General features: G+C 42.3%; 1 protein-coding gene across 1 annotated transcript in view; it reads right to left on the bottom strand.

The window, feature by feature from the left end:
- Nucleotides 1-929: 929 nt before the first annotated feature.
- HAUS8 (HAUS augmin like complex subunit 8) overlaps nt 930-14,897 on the bottom strand; it is a 40,483-nt gene continuing 26,515 nt past the window's right edge. Inside the window, exons 6-11 of the mRNA XM_068234155.1 lie at nt 13,897-13,973; nt 9,215-9,289; nt 7,556-7,714; nt 5,602-5,743; nt 3,849-3,990; nt 930-1,270 (exon numbers count right to left, since the gene is read on the bottom strand). Of these exons, the coding sequence (XP_068090256.1) occupies nt 1,138-1,270; nt 3,849-3,990; nt 5,602-5,743; nt 7,556-7,714; nt 9,215-9,289; nt 13,897-13,973 (728 nt within the window). The 3' untranslated portion in view covers nt 930-1,137. The remainder of the gene's footprint in view (nt 1,271-3,848; nt 3,991-5,601; nt 5,744-7,555; nt 7,715-9,214; nt 9,290-13,896; nt 13,974-14,897) is intronic.

Here is a 14,897-nt window from a genome sequence, read left to right as displayed (position 1 = left end):
GGGCAGATCAGTGTGTTTGGGTGCAGACTAGGGTGGCTGCAGCCTGCCCTGGTGGTCCCTCGGACACTGGGACCACCAGGGCAGGAGGCAGCCTGTATAATACACTTTGTAAACATTACAAAGCGTATTATACGCTTCCTATCCGGGGATCGTCGGGTTAACAACCCGCCGGCACTTCCGATTGGCCGGCGGGTTGACGTCGCGGGTGGGCGGAGCCTATTGCCGGTGGATGCGCGCGCATCCCAGCGCGCGATCCCCGGCCAGAGAGTGCCCCAGGACCTGACGCCAATCTGCGTTACGTGGTCCTGGGGCTGCCACTTTGCCGCCGCCAATATGAAGTAGGCGGTCGGCAAGTGGTTAAAGATTCTAAAAATCCCCCTTATTCTTTTCAAAAGGACTCCCTAGAAAGTATCTATACAAAAATGCCAGCCTCCTGCCTTCAGCAAGTGCTTCTGAAAATAAGGAAAACTGAAAACCCCACATGAGACTTAAACCCCTTTAAGTCGAAAGCACAGAAGCTCCTTACAAAAAGAGGGGTGGAAGCTAAAGTACGCCTGACATCTGGCTGCTGTGGGGGTTTACCTTTAACTTATTGTTCCTTTAGGATTGGGCAAACACTTTAATGGCCTTTTGAAAACTTTGTAAATGACAATTTGCTCCAAATAACTTTAATACAATACTAAATATGTTGGTACTTACATCTTGATTAAAAAAATAGACCTGAGAAAAACCTAAGAGAGGGGGTTGAGCCCACTGATTGTATGTCCTGCTGGACTATTACTGTTTTAACCAGTCCTCTCATAAATGTAAGAAGTAGTTCTGCTCATAAAAGAGAAAAACACATAAATGTTGTGCTCTGTGGTATGTCTAAGGTCCACACTGACAGCTGGAAGATCTGTTGCTCTGGAATGACTGCAAAAATGTTGCTGTTTTTATTTGTTCTTCTCAGAGGCAAGTTTATTTTGTGGACAGGACATAAAACAGATCAGCAGATTTCTGTGTTATGGGCCAGTCGTGTATAGCACAAAGCTAGTTAGCACAGGTAACATCTTCTTTCCATCTTGTTTCACCGAAGACCGTTTAGAAGTGCTGTTGGCGCAGTATTGAAAACTTCCGGAGAAGATGCAGTGTAAAGAGTTAAATAATGGCCTGGTCAAAATACCACTGCTTCACCATGTCCATCTCACATTTTTCCTCCACTGACTTCTGGTTCTGCAAAGATATTTCTTTGTTTACTTTGGATGACAATTCCAAGATCTGGTGAAGACTCCTGTGAAACAAAGTTACACTTCTTAGAATAAAGGTTTTAAACAAAACATACTCAGAAAAAAGGTTCCCAACTGCAGCAGTTTACAGTTCAAGCCAAATATCAGATTTAATTAAGATTAATGTTAGAGGTTAGAAATGGGAGGTTTTTATCCCCCCCCCCCCCCCCCCCCCCCCCGATAGGGAGATTTTCCCCTTACTTCCTGTCTCAGCACCTCTTTGTTGCTTACAGCTGCCATATTTATTTCCTTTTAAACAATGCAGATTGCCTGGCTGTCCTGCTGAGCCTCTGGCTCTAACACTCTTAGCCACCTACCCTGAACAAGCATGCAGACCATGTGTTTCTGATTAGATTAGCTGCATACTTGTTTCAATTGTGTGGTTCAGACACTACTACAGCCAAGGAGAATAGCAGAACTGCCAGGTAACTGTTATGGTTTAAAAGGAAATAAATATGTCAGCCACCATATGGCTCTCACTTCAGGTGTCCTTTAAGAAAACCAGTTAATTCTCTTAGGCTACTTTTTCACATCCCTCATAAAACTGCAGCTAGGTGTGAGAATACCAGATTATGAGGTAAGGAGAGTCAATTCTAATCCAAACATACATTGTGGTGCCTAGACCATACAAAATACATTTTTAGAAATATAGTTGACTTTCTATCATTAATACAGGTCTAGCTCAATCTATTAAGATTAGCATACACTGGAAATCAGAGTAAGGGTACGTTTCCACTTGTGCGGCGCGATTTGCTCGCGGAAAACGCGTCAACGAATCCGCATACGTTGCGGATTCGTTGACTTTTCATGCGGATTTTCATGCGGAATCGTTCGCGATTTTAACAACGCGATTTTTACCATGTCAATGCCGGCAAGCATTGACATGGGTTTTTTAACGAAATCGAGCGCGGAAACGCCGGGAAAACCGCAAGACTCAAGTGCTTTCGGTTTTCCTATTTAGTTACATGACCGACGGTTCGCTTGCGGGTGTGCGGCGTGCGAATTCTGACGGCTCTGCTGTGCAGATTTTTTTCTGCAGAGCGAGCCGCACAGAATTCCTGACAAGTGGAAATGGCGCCATCCACTAGTATTGTTTGAGCGAATCTGCATGCAGGAAACGCATGCAGATTCGCTCTAGTGGAAACGAGCCCTAATACCACCAACAAAAGCAAAGGCAAGGCAGTTATGTGGATTAATTAGCGTAAATGCACTGATCACTTATTTAAAGTTGCTTTTTAACGCCTACCTTGAAACTGAAAAGGAAAAACAAAACTACTCAGCGTACTGATTTACTGATGAGTTTGATAATCAATATTTACCGAAAAACTGTCCATCTTTTACCACATTTTTGCATACACCCCACAGGATATTTGAGGAGATGTCAGCAGAGATCTGATGAAATATCTCTACCTGCTGCAGCTGCAAGCTTTGCACTGCTCACTGCAGCACAAAAACTATAGAGCCTTGCTGGCTACTGACAAAAGTTTAAAAAAATATAGATCAGTGTACTACTTTTTCAAAGATTTCTATTATACAGAATTATATTGCATCTGTATCTACGCTGTCTTACGGTCTCCAAATTGTATCGCAATTCTCATCTGGGAATGGCTACTCTATGGCCTCGTCTGTGCCTACACCATGTGTGTGTGTACGATGATGTCATCCAACACCTCACATTGAGGGAACAGCAGGGAGGGCCAAGCTGTACTGGCACCTCTTCCCCTTGTATTAAAAGGGAACCAAACAAGACTTTTTTCCATGGTTTCTAATAGCTTTAAGAGCTGCCATGTCCCCCTTTTTCTAGCTGCCCATTATTAAGGGGAACATGTAAAGATAGCATCGGTGACTTCTCTTTGAAGCAAAGTGTCTACCTATCAACCTTCTCAAGAGATAGTGAGCAGCAAGGCATAAAGAAGAGTGAAGAATAAAGTAGACACGGCAAACAGAAACCTCACATGCTCCCTTAGTTTTCAATATACTGTAAAATTTCAGTTGGAAACCTAGCGGACAAAATAACCTTTTGCAGCCAGGAGGCATCCTAGGTTATGCTTTGCTGATCTATACTGTCTCTTGACTTGTGTTATAAAGTATACATATAACAAAAGGGCTAATTCGTACAGGTGCTTTTCCCCCCGTCTCTTGGCTCAAAGTGTTTAAGTGCTACAACCACTTAGGAAGTACTCAATAGGATATATCATCTAGGTTTTTATTGCTGTCTGAATTCAAAATTGAGAAACCCATGGATAATGTGGCATACCAGCAATCCATAAATAGAGGGTGCATGACTAGAGGCATCGTCTAATCCACCAATATATCAAAAAGCATCCAAGGCAGTCAATACACCAATGTGTACAAAGTGCTTACAGTTTTAATCAGTCATCCTCTAGAAACAGCCACAGGCATCAGGGCCAGGTGAGGATAGATCTGTCCAACTGGCACAACATAAGCAATAAAATCTTGACCCTAGTAAAGACATGCCCATCTGATACAAACACAACAAAACCCCAGCAGAAGAACTTCTAACCATCGCCCAGTCTACAGTAAGCTAAACCATTTTGGCTTTCTCCCAATCTCTGTACATACCTTGAAAGTTCTCCATCTGTCTTCAGTGCTATTTCTTCCAAATTTTTGATTGTGCCAAGCACATCTGTGCTCCCATTGCTGGTCCGTGGTATGGCTTCTTCCAGAAGAGATTCAGTAGTACTTAGTTGTTTCTGAATATTATCTGTTGGCACAACAGCGTGAGAAGTGCATACAATACCACGTATCAAAGACAAGATTTTTCTAGTACAAATAGCCAAAATAAAATAGTTTTAGAAAAGCTGTCTTTTTGCGGCATTCTTTTACTATTCTACTATCCCCTATATATTGTCTGATATGTCTACAATGTCACTGATTGAACTCACCCAGGGCATCTGAACAGATTACTACTACTAAGTACACAGAGCAGAGCAAAAAAAAACAAATAAAACAAATCAACCAAACAAAATTTCTCGTACATACGGCCAAGGACTGTCACCAAAAGGGATCGGGACTTGAATTCTTTGGCAGCAGTTCGGGACTGAAACTGCACAGAAAACTAGTCAACAAGCAAATACTCCATATTCTTGAACCCGAAGGTCAAGCAATCTCTGGTTCTACCTTTAAGGCCCCGTTCACACAGGCTTCTGCCTGGCTTTGTGCAGAGTCCCATTTGGGGGCTTTCGGCGGCTACCTTTCGCAATTGGCGTTTTTGTCCCCGCAGGGGACACGAAGATGTAGATGCAGTTGTAATCAATCCTGGATGCCGAATGTAGCCAGGAACAACGGGGAAAACTGGAACGCCGTATTCACGCAAACGCCGGTACACGATACGCGCCGCCCGATACAAACGCTTCCATTCTCTTGAATGGGAGCGCTTAACGAGTCCCAGACGCTGGTGTCTGTGTGATGCGTCTGCATCTCATTGATCATCCCTACTGGCTAACGACCTGTTCTGTTATTATGGAGTGGGGGTTGGAATGATGTGAAACACAAGTAAGTATTTATAAGTAAAAAAAAACAAAACTGCCACTTTTTGCGCTTTTGAAGAATCACTGGTGATTCCCAAAGAGCTAGGCTAGTGAAAGTCTGTGGCCATAATTTCATTACAGCGATTTTCTGAAATCGCACAACATGGTGCCTGCAGCATTTTCAGAGCCATTTGAGTCAGGGAATGCAGGGCCCAAAACTGCATTTCCCTGAAATCAATCAGGAAAATAATCGCTCTGTTTAGTTGCAATAATTCCTCTAAAAAATGCTATATTTTGGTGTGCTATGTGCGATTTCTAGTAGGTCCTAGCTCTAAGGGCTGCTTCTCACCAAAACAGTGAAAGCGATTTTGCTTTTCTATAATCTGTGTGAAACAGCCCTTATTGGCATACAAATGCATTTTTGTAAAAAAATGTTTTGACAAACTGTAAAGGCAGAGTAGAGTTGCACAATACAGCAGCATGAGGAGAGATTCTCAGCATTGTGTACAAAGTGTGGGAGACAGTCTTGAAATTCTGGGCATACCTCTGCACAGTCCTAACAGCTCCATTCAGGCAGAAAGGCAACAAATTGATGTACACACAGCCTTTTTGTTTCCTTTCCAAAAAGCCATTTTGGAAAAGTGAGAGAAAAGGAGGAGGGGAAAAAAATAAAAAAGCACGCTTGCAGGGAAGAGAACTGTTAGAAAAGAAATAGAGGTTCAGCAACAATAAGCTAACGTAACACAAAAATGTCAGTTAAGAAAACCCTGTACATTCAAACAGCTGTGAAAATAAATATGTAAATAAAATGGGCTTTGAAATGAAATAAGACAGAGAGTGAATACCTAGATATCTTTGTCGAGTGCCAACAACATGGATGTTATTTACTGGCAACTGGTGTCTTGTGCAGTCAACTGCTGTGGCAAATGTGGTGTAGTTGTCCTTGAACTGTTCCATAACTTCTGAGGAGCACACTAAACCTTCCGCCTGAAACAAAAGGAACACAGGAATTACCGGTAACGCCTGGACTCATGATAGACGATGCATTGTGAAAATGTACTAAGAACTACAGTATGTTCCCAAGAACATGAATACCTACACCAACATCAAAAAGACAATTGCTTTCCTAAAAGTGGACTGCCTGGAGTTTTTGAAAACCAATCTATCCTTTCTGTTCCTCCTGGCAGATATCCTGAGGTGATGTCATATGTCCATGGCCCTAGGTTCTGCTGAACAGAGTCTACAACACCATCTTAGTGGTCTGACCTTCTGCAGCACCACTTGGAGGAGAACAAAACTTACTGTCACTCACCCCATTACTTGCGGTTCTCCAGGGGATGGAGGCATGGCAATAGTTGCCACTTACCTGTGCTCTCATGGTTCACCATATGAGGAAGGATTAACATTGTGCATTTATAGAACAATGGCATCTTTCCTCAGAGTAGCTCACAATCTTTTCCACAACGCTGTTACATTTTTGCCCCTATCACAGATGAAGAGCTATTTTAGTGGTACCCAGTAAATTTGTCTGGCTTGGGATGAAACAGGAGTGTCCGAAGGAAGCCCATATAAACATGGGGCGAACATACTACTGTATTATTCGGACTAAGACTCACTTTTTCTCCCCCAAAAGTGTGGGGGGGGGGGGGGAGAAAAGGTAACTGCGTCTTATAGTCCAAATGCAGGGAGTTCCAGACTTGGGAATGCCTGCCAATTCGAACCTCCAACCACCCACAATGTCGGAGGACACAGGGGGGCAGAAACTGGCATAGAGGAGGAGACAAGGACGACTGAGGTAGACACAGGAGGACAAAGGGGGGACAGAGGAGGACACAAGAGGTACAAGGTGGCATGAGGTACAAAGGGGAGCATAATCCACTAGATGCCCCTTTCACCATGGATACACCAGGTTTAGTGTATGTGTACAGATTTTATCAGGGGACTCTAGCACAGCAAGACAAGGGTGCATCATTGCTACAGCTCACTCTCCTGCAATGAGGCAACTGACCTCAGCACGTATGTCTTTTCTATGGGTAACTGCCAAGTTTTTACTATAAGGACCCTAAAAGTTAGGTATAGACTTTAGATGACTATTGCTCTATCAGGCTGTATACATTCCCATTGTGAAGCCAATATACGTTGGTGCAGGTCACCCTTGACTTTTTTCTTGTGTATTAAGTACACAAACGTTTGATTTCCGCTCATCAATTTAACGCAAGTACAATCTCAGATTATTATTTGTCATCAGTCTGCTATCCACCAGAACAGTTTAAGCCTGGTACACACCTTCAATTTTGATTGGCCAATCACTGACCAATGTTATCTCCATGAAGTATGAGGGTCAACAAATATTTAATACTATGAGTAGATTGTGTAGGTAAACACTCAATACTACATGGAGGCGGTAAAATTGGTCAGCCAATCATAATTGATGTTCCTAATAGACAAGAGTAGACAGGCACCGACAACAGTAATTTGAAATTTTATTTAGCAAGCTGACATATGCTTAGTTGTGTATTATAGGGTCTCTTACAGGGTTCTTCCAAGGGGGATTGGTGCTGGTGAGACAGTGAATGCTAGGCGGTGGGGCCTGATGGCTGTTTTGCGCCGTTGACAAAAGCATCCCCCAAGGCTGTTCAATCATAACTGAAAGTGTGAACAAAACTTTAGACATCATGAAGTCAAACTAAAAACTTAATCTGAAAGCAATCCATGTCAATAGCCCACGTAATCTAGCCCTCTGCATGATCCTTTTGGTGGGTACAAAGTGGAAAAAACAAAATTAACTCAAAAAATTACCTGCTGGCTCAGCAAATCACTAAGTTGCTCCTCTCTTCTTGACAGTGACAGATCATGTTTCAGCTGATGTACTTTCTCTTGTAGTTTGTTTTTCTCCTGGCTGGCTTGTAATAGATTGCGCTCTGCTTTCTCCTCCAGCAGTTTCATATTCTTCTTCATCTAAAGTACAAAGGAGAACTCCAAGAAACATCACTGGACAGAGCAATGGCAATAACATTGGATATTTTCACATTTAAAAAACACCTCGTCTTGAAAAGCTATCAACTGCAAATCTTTTAATGCAATAAGGTGGACATCTAGCTAGAGAGTGAATGTTTGGAGCATACTACACCAGTTTGGAAAACAAATTGCCAGATTATCAGCATAGAGGCATTTTTGGATTTTCTGCTTAGTCACCAAGCAGAGGTTTGGTACTGCAGCATCATGCTGCATGGAAGCTTGGCTTTACAACGTTTGCATGCATCTTTGGCTGATAAATGTCCCCCAGATGGTGCATGCAATGTTAAATTAGACGCCTTGACTAAAGACATTCTCATGTGTGCAGGCACATTGCAATGTATGTGGGTTTCAGACTAGAACATTAAGGGCTTTAAAATGCAACATTTAAAAAATTCTGAAAAAAATCTTTCTGAACCAAATCTTAAGTATTAAAAAAACAGATTACACCTAAAACCTGCCATAAAATAAAAGCTTTCCTAAAGCAGCAGATTGTAGTTGAAATTACATTTTGTGTGCATGTCACTTGTGCAGGGTGTAGTAATGGCTGGCACATCTTTTGCACATGGCCCTGTAACAATGGATGTGCCAGGTGTCTGAAATTAAAAGGGCACTATGGTGAAAAATTGTAAAATTTAAAATATGTGCAAACATATATAACTAAGAAGTACATTTTTTTCCAGAGTAAAATGAGCCATAAATTACTTTTCTCCTATGTTGCTGTCACTTACAGTAGTTAGTAAAAATCGGACGGAAGCGACAGGTTTTGGACTAGTCCATCTCTTCATAAAGATTCTCAGGGATTTATTTATTTTCAGAAGCACTTAGTGAATGGCAGTTGCTCTGTCCAGCTGCCAAAAAACTGTGTAGTGAGCAGGAAAGCTGGCCAGCATCATTGTTTAAATGCTTTTTAGGGAATATCTTTATAAAGAATAAAAGCCTTGCTGAGAATCACCTATGAAGTGATGGACTAGTCCAAAACCTGTCACTTCTGTCAGATTTCTACTCCCTACTGTAAGTGACAGCAACATAGGAGAAAAGTTATTTACGACTCATTTTACTCTGGAGAAAACTTACTTCTTATTTGTCTATGTTTGCACATATTTTAAATTTTTTCGCCATAGTGCCCCTTTAAGAGAAAGCATTCACAATCTAACAACTGTCCTTCTTGGTATATCACAAGACATTTGGCCTTAGGGACCATTTCCACTAGTACTGAATTAGGCATGAATCTGCAGTTTCCCCACAGGCAATAGGTCACTTCAGCGCAATCCTGGACGGCCTGCTGCAGATTTCTGCACAACACAACTATAGCCATGCTTGGCATGGCTTAGCGATTTGGACTAGGCTACGCAGCACGAAGGCACGGCCGCATTGGAAATTACCCTAGTACAAATAATAAACACAAACATAGACCAATGATTACCTCCTTTATTTACTTACTTTCAAGGTCAAATACGTGAATAACAAGGTTTGGGATTCATACATCTCCACTAGATCTCCGGGAACATTGCTGATCTAGAAAACAAAAATGATATTTATCTGAAATCTTATAGCTCTACATCTTTAAAAGTATGACAATAGCTGAGTAGTCTAAAGCTATGTACAAATGCTAGAGGATGCTGGGTTGAGGCAGCCATTCAGGGTCCTCTCAGCTAAGATTCTAGCATGTGTACAGGTGCCCCAAAGCCTCAAAGATCCGAAATGCTGCATCTCTAGACCTGGTATAAACGCATGGAGGTATAAATGAAGCAGTTGCTGCATTCAGTGTTCAAGCGCCGTCCATTCAATTAAAGCACTTTTGAAACGACTGTTACGGCTTTTAGCGTCATTTGTTTAAATGCAACACTAGATCCCATCTCGGTACATATAGCTTCCAGGATCGGCTATGTTCGGCTCTTCTGTGTACCCCTAGGGCAGTGATGGCTAACCTTGGCACTCCAGCTGTGGTAGAACTACAAGTCCCATGAGGCATTGCAATACTCTGACAGCTCTAAGCATAACTCGGGGAGGCAGAGGCAAGATTTGGATTTGTAGTTGTCACAGCTGGAGTGCCAAGGTTAGCCATCACTGCCCTAGGGGTTTAAAATGCAGCTTGAACTGATGCCAAATGTTTTTCTGCTCAGTTGCAGAACAGCGTTTAGTATATGCCAAACCAGACACCGATAGAAGCCTGTGTGAACCGTCCCTCCACAGCCCTTTGTTTCTCTCTTTATCGAGTAGGTGGAAGCCTTTCCACTGTCCTTTCTCCATAGAAAAAGATACATTGCTCGGCTGTAGCTGCAGGACATGTCTGTATGAAGCTCATACACTGCAGTGTCGCCTGAAGGATCAAGCCGGATCCTAAATGGCAACACTAATCAAGCATGTGTATCTAAAATAAGCACAACCCAATTTCCAAGTGAAAATAGTATGAAGTAAAAACATCAAATACCACACAGTGGATCGTTCAGAAACAGCCTCATCAAGGTGGGTACACACATCAGATAAAAGTCTTTGGAAAATGAAAGATCACAGACCAATTTTATCCCCTTCCATGTAGTATGAGAGCCATACTCTACCCAGTCTATTCTATTGAGCTGAACTCCCCATCAGATAAAAATCTTTGCAAGATGCTGCACACATGCAACAGATCAGTATCTGCAAAAGATCAGTTTCTGCAAAAGATCCGTTCCTGCAAAATGCATTCATAGTCTATGATATCTGCAGATCATCATACACACCTTGTATAACGGAAAATCCTCTGCAGATCAGATCCACCAGGATGGATCTTTGGATCTGCAGATGATTGTCTGATCTGCAGATGAAGGTCTGTTAAACAAGGTGTCTATGAGATCTGCAGATATCATAGACTATGAATGCATTTTGCAGGAACGGATCTTTGCAGATACTGATCTTTTGCAGATACTGATCTGTTGCATGTGTGCAGCATCTTTGTGTCCAGCATCTTGCAAAGATTTTTATCTGATGGGGAGTTCAGCTCCATAGACTAGACTGTGTAGGTATGGCTCTCATACTACATGGAAGGGGGTAAAATAGGTCTGTGATCTTTCATTTTCCAAAGACTTTTATCTTATGTGTGTACGCACCTTCAGTCTGCAGACAGACTGTACACACGCTGTACTGTCGCTGGAACGCCCGCCCAGCGGGAGGGTCTGACGGACCCGTTGTTCCAGGAAATCAAGCGTGTGTACGAGGCTATACTCTACACTATACTCTACACAGTCTATTCTATGGAGCTGAACTACCCATCAGATAAAATCTTTGCAAGATGCTGGACACAAAGATGCTGTATGCATTCAACAGATCAGTATCTGCAAAAATCAGTTCCTGCAAAAGATCCATTCCTGCAAAATGCATTCATAGTCTATGATATCTGCAGAGAATCATACACACCTTGGTTGACAGACATTCATCTGCATATCTGACAATCATCTGCAGATCTGAAGATCCATCCTGGTGGATCTGATCTGCAGAGGATTGTCCGTTAAACAAGGTGTGTATGAGGATCTGCAGATCTCATAGACTATGAATGCATTTTGCAGGAATGGATCTTTTGCAGGAACAGATCTTTTGCAGATACTGATCTTTTGTGTCTGTACAGCATCTGTGTGTGCAGCATCTTGCAAAGATTTTATCTGATGGGGAGTTAAGCTTAATAGAATAGACTGTGTAGAGTATGGCTCTCATACTACATGGAAGGGGGTAAAATTGGTCTGTGATCTTGCCTTTTCCAAAGACTTTTATCTCAAGTGTGTATGTAGCATAACCACCTCCCCTCAGGTACAGGGTCCACCACTGTAGTTTGGTCACTCTGTAAGTGAAATATAGGCTTGGACCTGTTAGCTGGAACAGCTGGCAGGAGGTCGGCCTGCGCAGGAGGGTAACAGACACAGCAGGGGGAAGAGGCATCCAGGGAGAATAAGATACATTAAAAGCCTAAAATCAATGGTTCACTAACTGGGTGGCAGACATCCCTTTTCTCCATCCAGCTTCCATTCATAGACAACTGCCACTTCTAAATCATCAATATACTGTAGGTTTAATCTAGCAAAAATTAAGTCATTGCTTTCACTTTATTTTGTCTGAGAAAGTTAAAGTGAACCGAGCACCTTTTTAGCACTCAGGACATTTCTATAGCACATGAAAAATGCATGCCAACAATCTGTTTCATTATTAAAATAAACTTTCATTTACCTTTGTATTTTACAAACAAAGTAGTAGTATTAGCCTGTTTCAGCAGACCTGATTGTCCGCAGAGCTCTCAGGAAGCTAATTATTTTATTGGGCTAATTACCCAGAAGGACTGTTTCTTCAAAGACTGAGGCCTGGTGCACATTGTTGGCATGCATTTTTCATGTGCTATAGAAATGTCCTGAGTGCTAAAAAGGTGCTTGGTTCACTTTAATGTGCATCAATAAGCAGCTCATAAAATGTATTAAATTGTTTCCATGGTAACTCATCTGTATTGTTTCTCTCTCATTCTTTCATACATCCCTTATTTATCGTAAAATTCTACATGTTACAGTTGAATGTTGCATTACCCTTTTTTTGACTATTCAATAAAAATTGATTGAAACAAATAATCCTAAAATCAAGATTGGGAGGTGGCTTATCTCAAGGGCGACACACATATGAACTGAAATTTGTACTATGGCAACCAGTTTTGTGAGCATAAACCACTAACTTCATTAGGCCTAATATCAGTGACAAAAGCCAAAATAGTCTAGCATTGTGCGCCTCTGTGGAATATAGGTATTGATCATTTTGGCTCGGATGCGAATTCACTGCCTACCAGCTGCTCCCATCAACTGTCTGGGAGCTTGCTGCCGCTTGGCATGAGTGGTGGATAGGCAAGCTCCCCCCCCCCCCCCCCCCCCGAGCTGCATTTGAACACTGTTGCCGTCAGACGCAACAAGAAGTTTATCATCACCGGGAAAACCACGGCATGTCAATGGTGACACGTGGGGTACTACCAGATGCTGTCATTTGGCTGCATGTAATTGCAGTCAAATGGCACTTGTGGCCAGCACAAGGGAGGCAGAACTGCCCGACAAATGAGCAGTTCAGACCTCTGACTTATGTAAATCTTTCCTCAGACATATCTCTTCAATAACTATTGAATGTATCTAGATAGTTTTGTCACTGCTCTGATTGATGTCACGGTAATTATAATGCATCTAATGTAACCCAGCTGAATTACTAAACCTTCTGAAATGACATGATTTGTTACTTGTTTAAAAATTTAATAAAAATTTTCTTTTAAAAAAAAATGAGCAGTTCAGCTGTTTGTGGAAAAAGGGCCAATTTGGGAGATTGCAAATCGCTTGATTCCTTAAATCCTATAAGTGCCACGATTTGAAATGCAATTTCTGGAGTGATCTCTATTTGGCTCTGCAACCATTAATGTGATTGCTCCCAAAATTCTGCATGCAGTGCTACTGTAAGCGGAACCACCCCCATAGGTTTCCGCTGTTGCAGCCATTTGCCTGCAAATTGCTGCTAGTGGGCCCCAGGCCTAATAATGTTTTTTATTACCTCAGTTCCTTGCTATGTGCAAATTTAGCCACCATAGCTATTATTTTGAATTAATCTATGTTCAGTGTAGGAGATGGACATAGTGACATAGACATAGGGGAAACAAATAATTGGTAGTGCATTTTACTGTAGGACAAATGTACAACTAATACAAGTGTATTTTACTTACTTACTAATTTATGTGATATTGGTCCTTTAATATCTTTAACTCCACCAAATTAAATAGTACCAGGCACTGGAGCAAAACATCTCAAGCAATTCTCCCTGCATAAAGGCGCATACACACGATGACTATGGGTCGTCAGACCCAAGCACGGGGTGGTCGTTCTGACAACAGTTGGACGTGAGTACAAGCTGCTGTCAGACTGATAAGACTGGTTTTGACTGATCCGCCGAGTAGATCAGTCACGTCCAACTGTCATCAGACCGACCCCCCCACGTGCGCGGGTCTGACGACCCGTAGTTTGAAAAAGTCCAGCGTGTGTACGCGCCTTAAGACAGACACACCATCAGCCAAACAAATAATGGATCAATTAATCAATTGATTAGTCTTTTTGGATGGACATACAAGCATAACATTTGCTTACAGGAGCTGTCTCTCTTTTAGGCTTTTTCAGTTTTGATATTAGTGATGATTTTGGAGTCAGTTTTTGCAATGTTTTATCTAAGAACAAGAGAACAAAAATATACAAGGTTGATTAAGATTTAGAAATGAATTTACAGTCTTCTCTGGGAACTAGACAATTATTTTACTACATTCAATAATAAAACATTTAGCAGCACAGTTCTAACACATTCTAATCTAATTTTGACTACAATCTCTTTAAAAGGAAACTTGAGATGAGAGGGATATGGAGAATTCCATATTCATTTCTTTGTAAATAATGCCAGTTGCTTGGCAGCACTGTTGATATGCTGGCATAAGTAGTGGCGAAGTCAAAACCCTGGAAAAAGCATATGGCTAATCCAGTAAAACTTGAGTTAGCTGAGTCAGAGTACCTGATCTGCTGCATACTTGTTCAGGGTCTATGACTAAAAGTATTATGCTGGGGATACACGGTACGTTTCTGTACAGTGTATCGACCAGCTGATCCGGCCAGCTGATAATATTCAGCTGGCCCGATCATGCCGCTCGACCCGCGCCCGCTCGATCCCCGCCGGCGGACAATGGCAGGGAATCGAGCGGCTGATAAGGACCGCCGGCGGGGACGAGCGGGAATCAATCCGCGCGCACGCGCGGGGACGTGGCGGGGGTCGATCCGGCGGCTAATCGGCCGCCGGATTGACCCATGTATGTCCAGCATAAGAGACACAGGATCAGGATGACTGCCAGGAAACCCGGTATTGTTTAAAAGGAAATAAGTAAATAAGGCAGCCTCTATATCCCTCTCACCTTGGTTGATTGCTGGTCTTGTAACAATCCTTTTAAAGGAGTTCTGTTGGCTGTTTCAATAAACAAAAAACACCACTTACCTGGGGCTTCTATCGGCCCCCTGCAGCTGAAATGTCCCTGCGCAGTAAGCCCCCGATGACGCGCGGGAACGAGCATTATATTTCAGCTGCAGGGGGCCGATAGAAGCCCCAAGTA

The sequence above is a fragment of the Hyperolius riggenbachi genome, chromosome 1 (genome assembly GCF_040937935.1).
Source record: "Hyperolius riggenbachi isolate aHypRig1 chromosome 1, aHypRig1.pri, whole genome shotgun sequence".
NCBI lineage: Eukaryota > Metazoa > Chordata > Amphibia > Anura > Hyperoliidae > Hyperolius > Hyperolius riggenbachi.
Note: the sequence above shows the minus strand (reverse complement) of the source record. Positions and strands in the feature narration are given on the sequence as shown.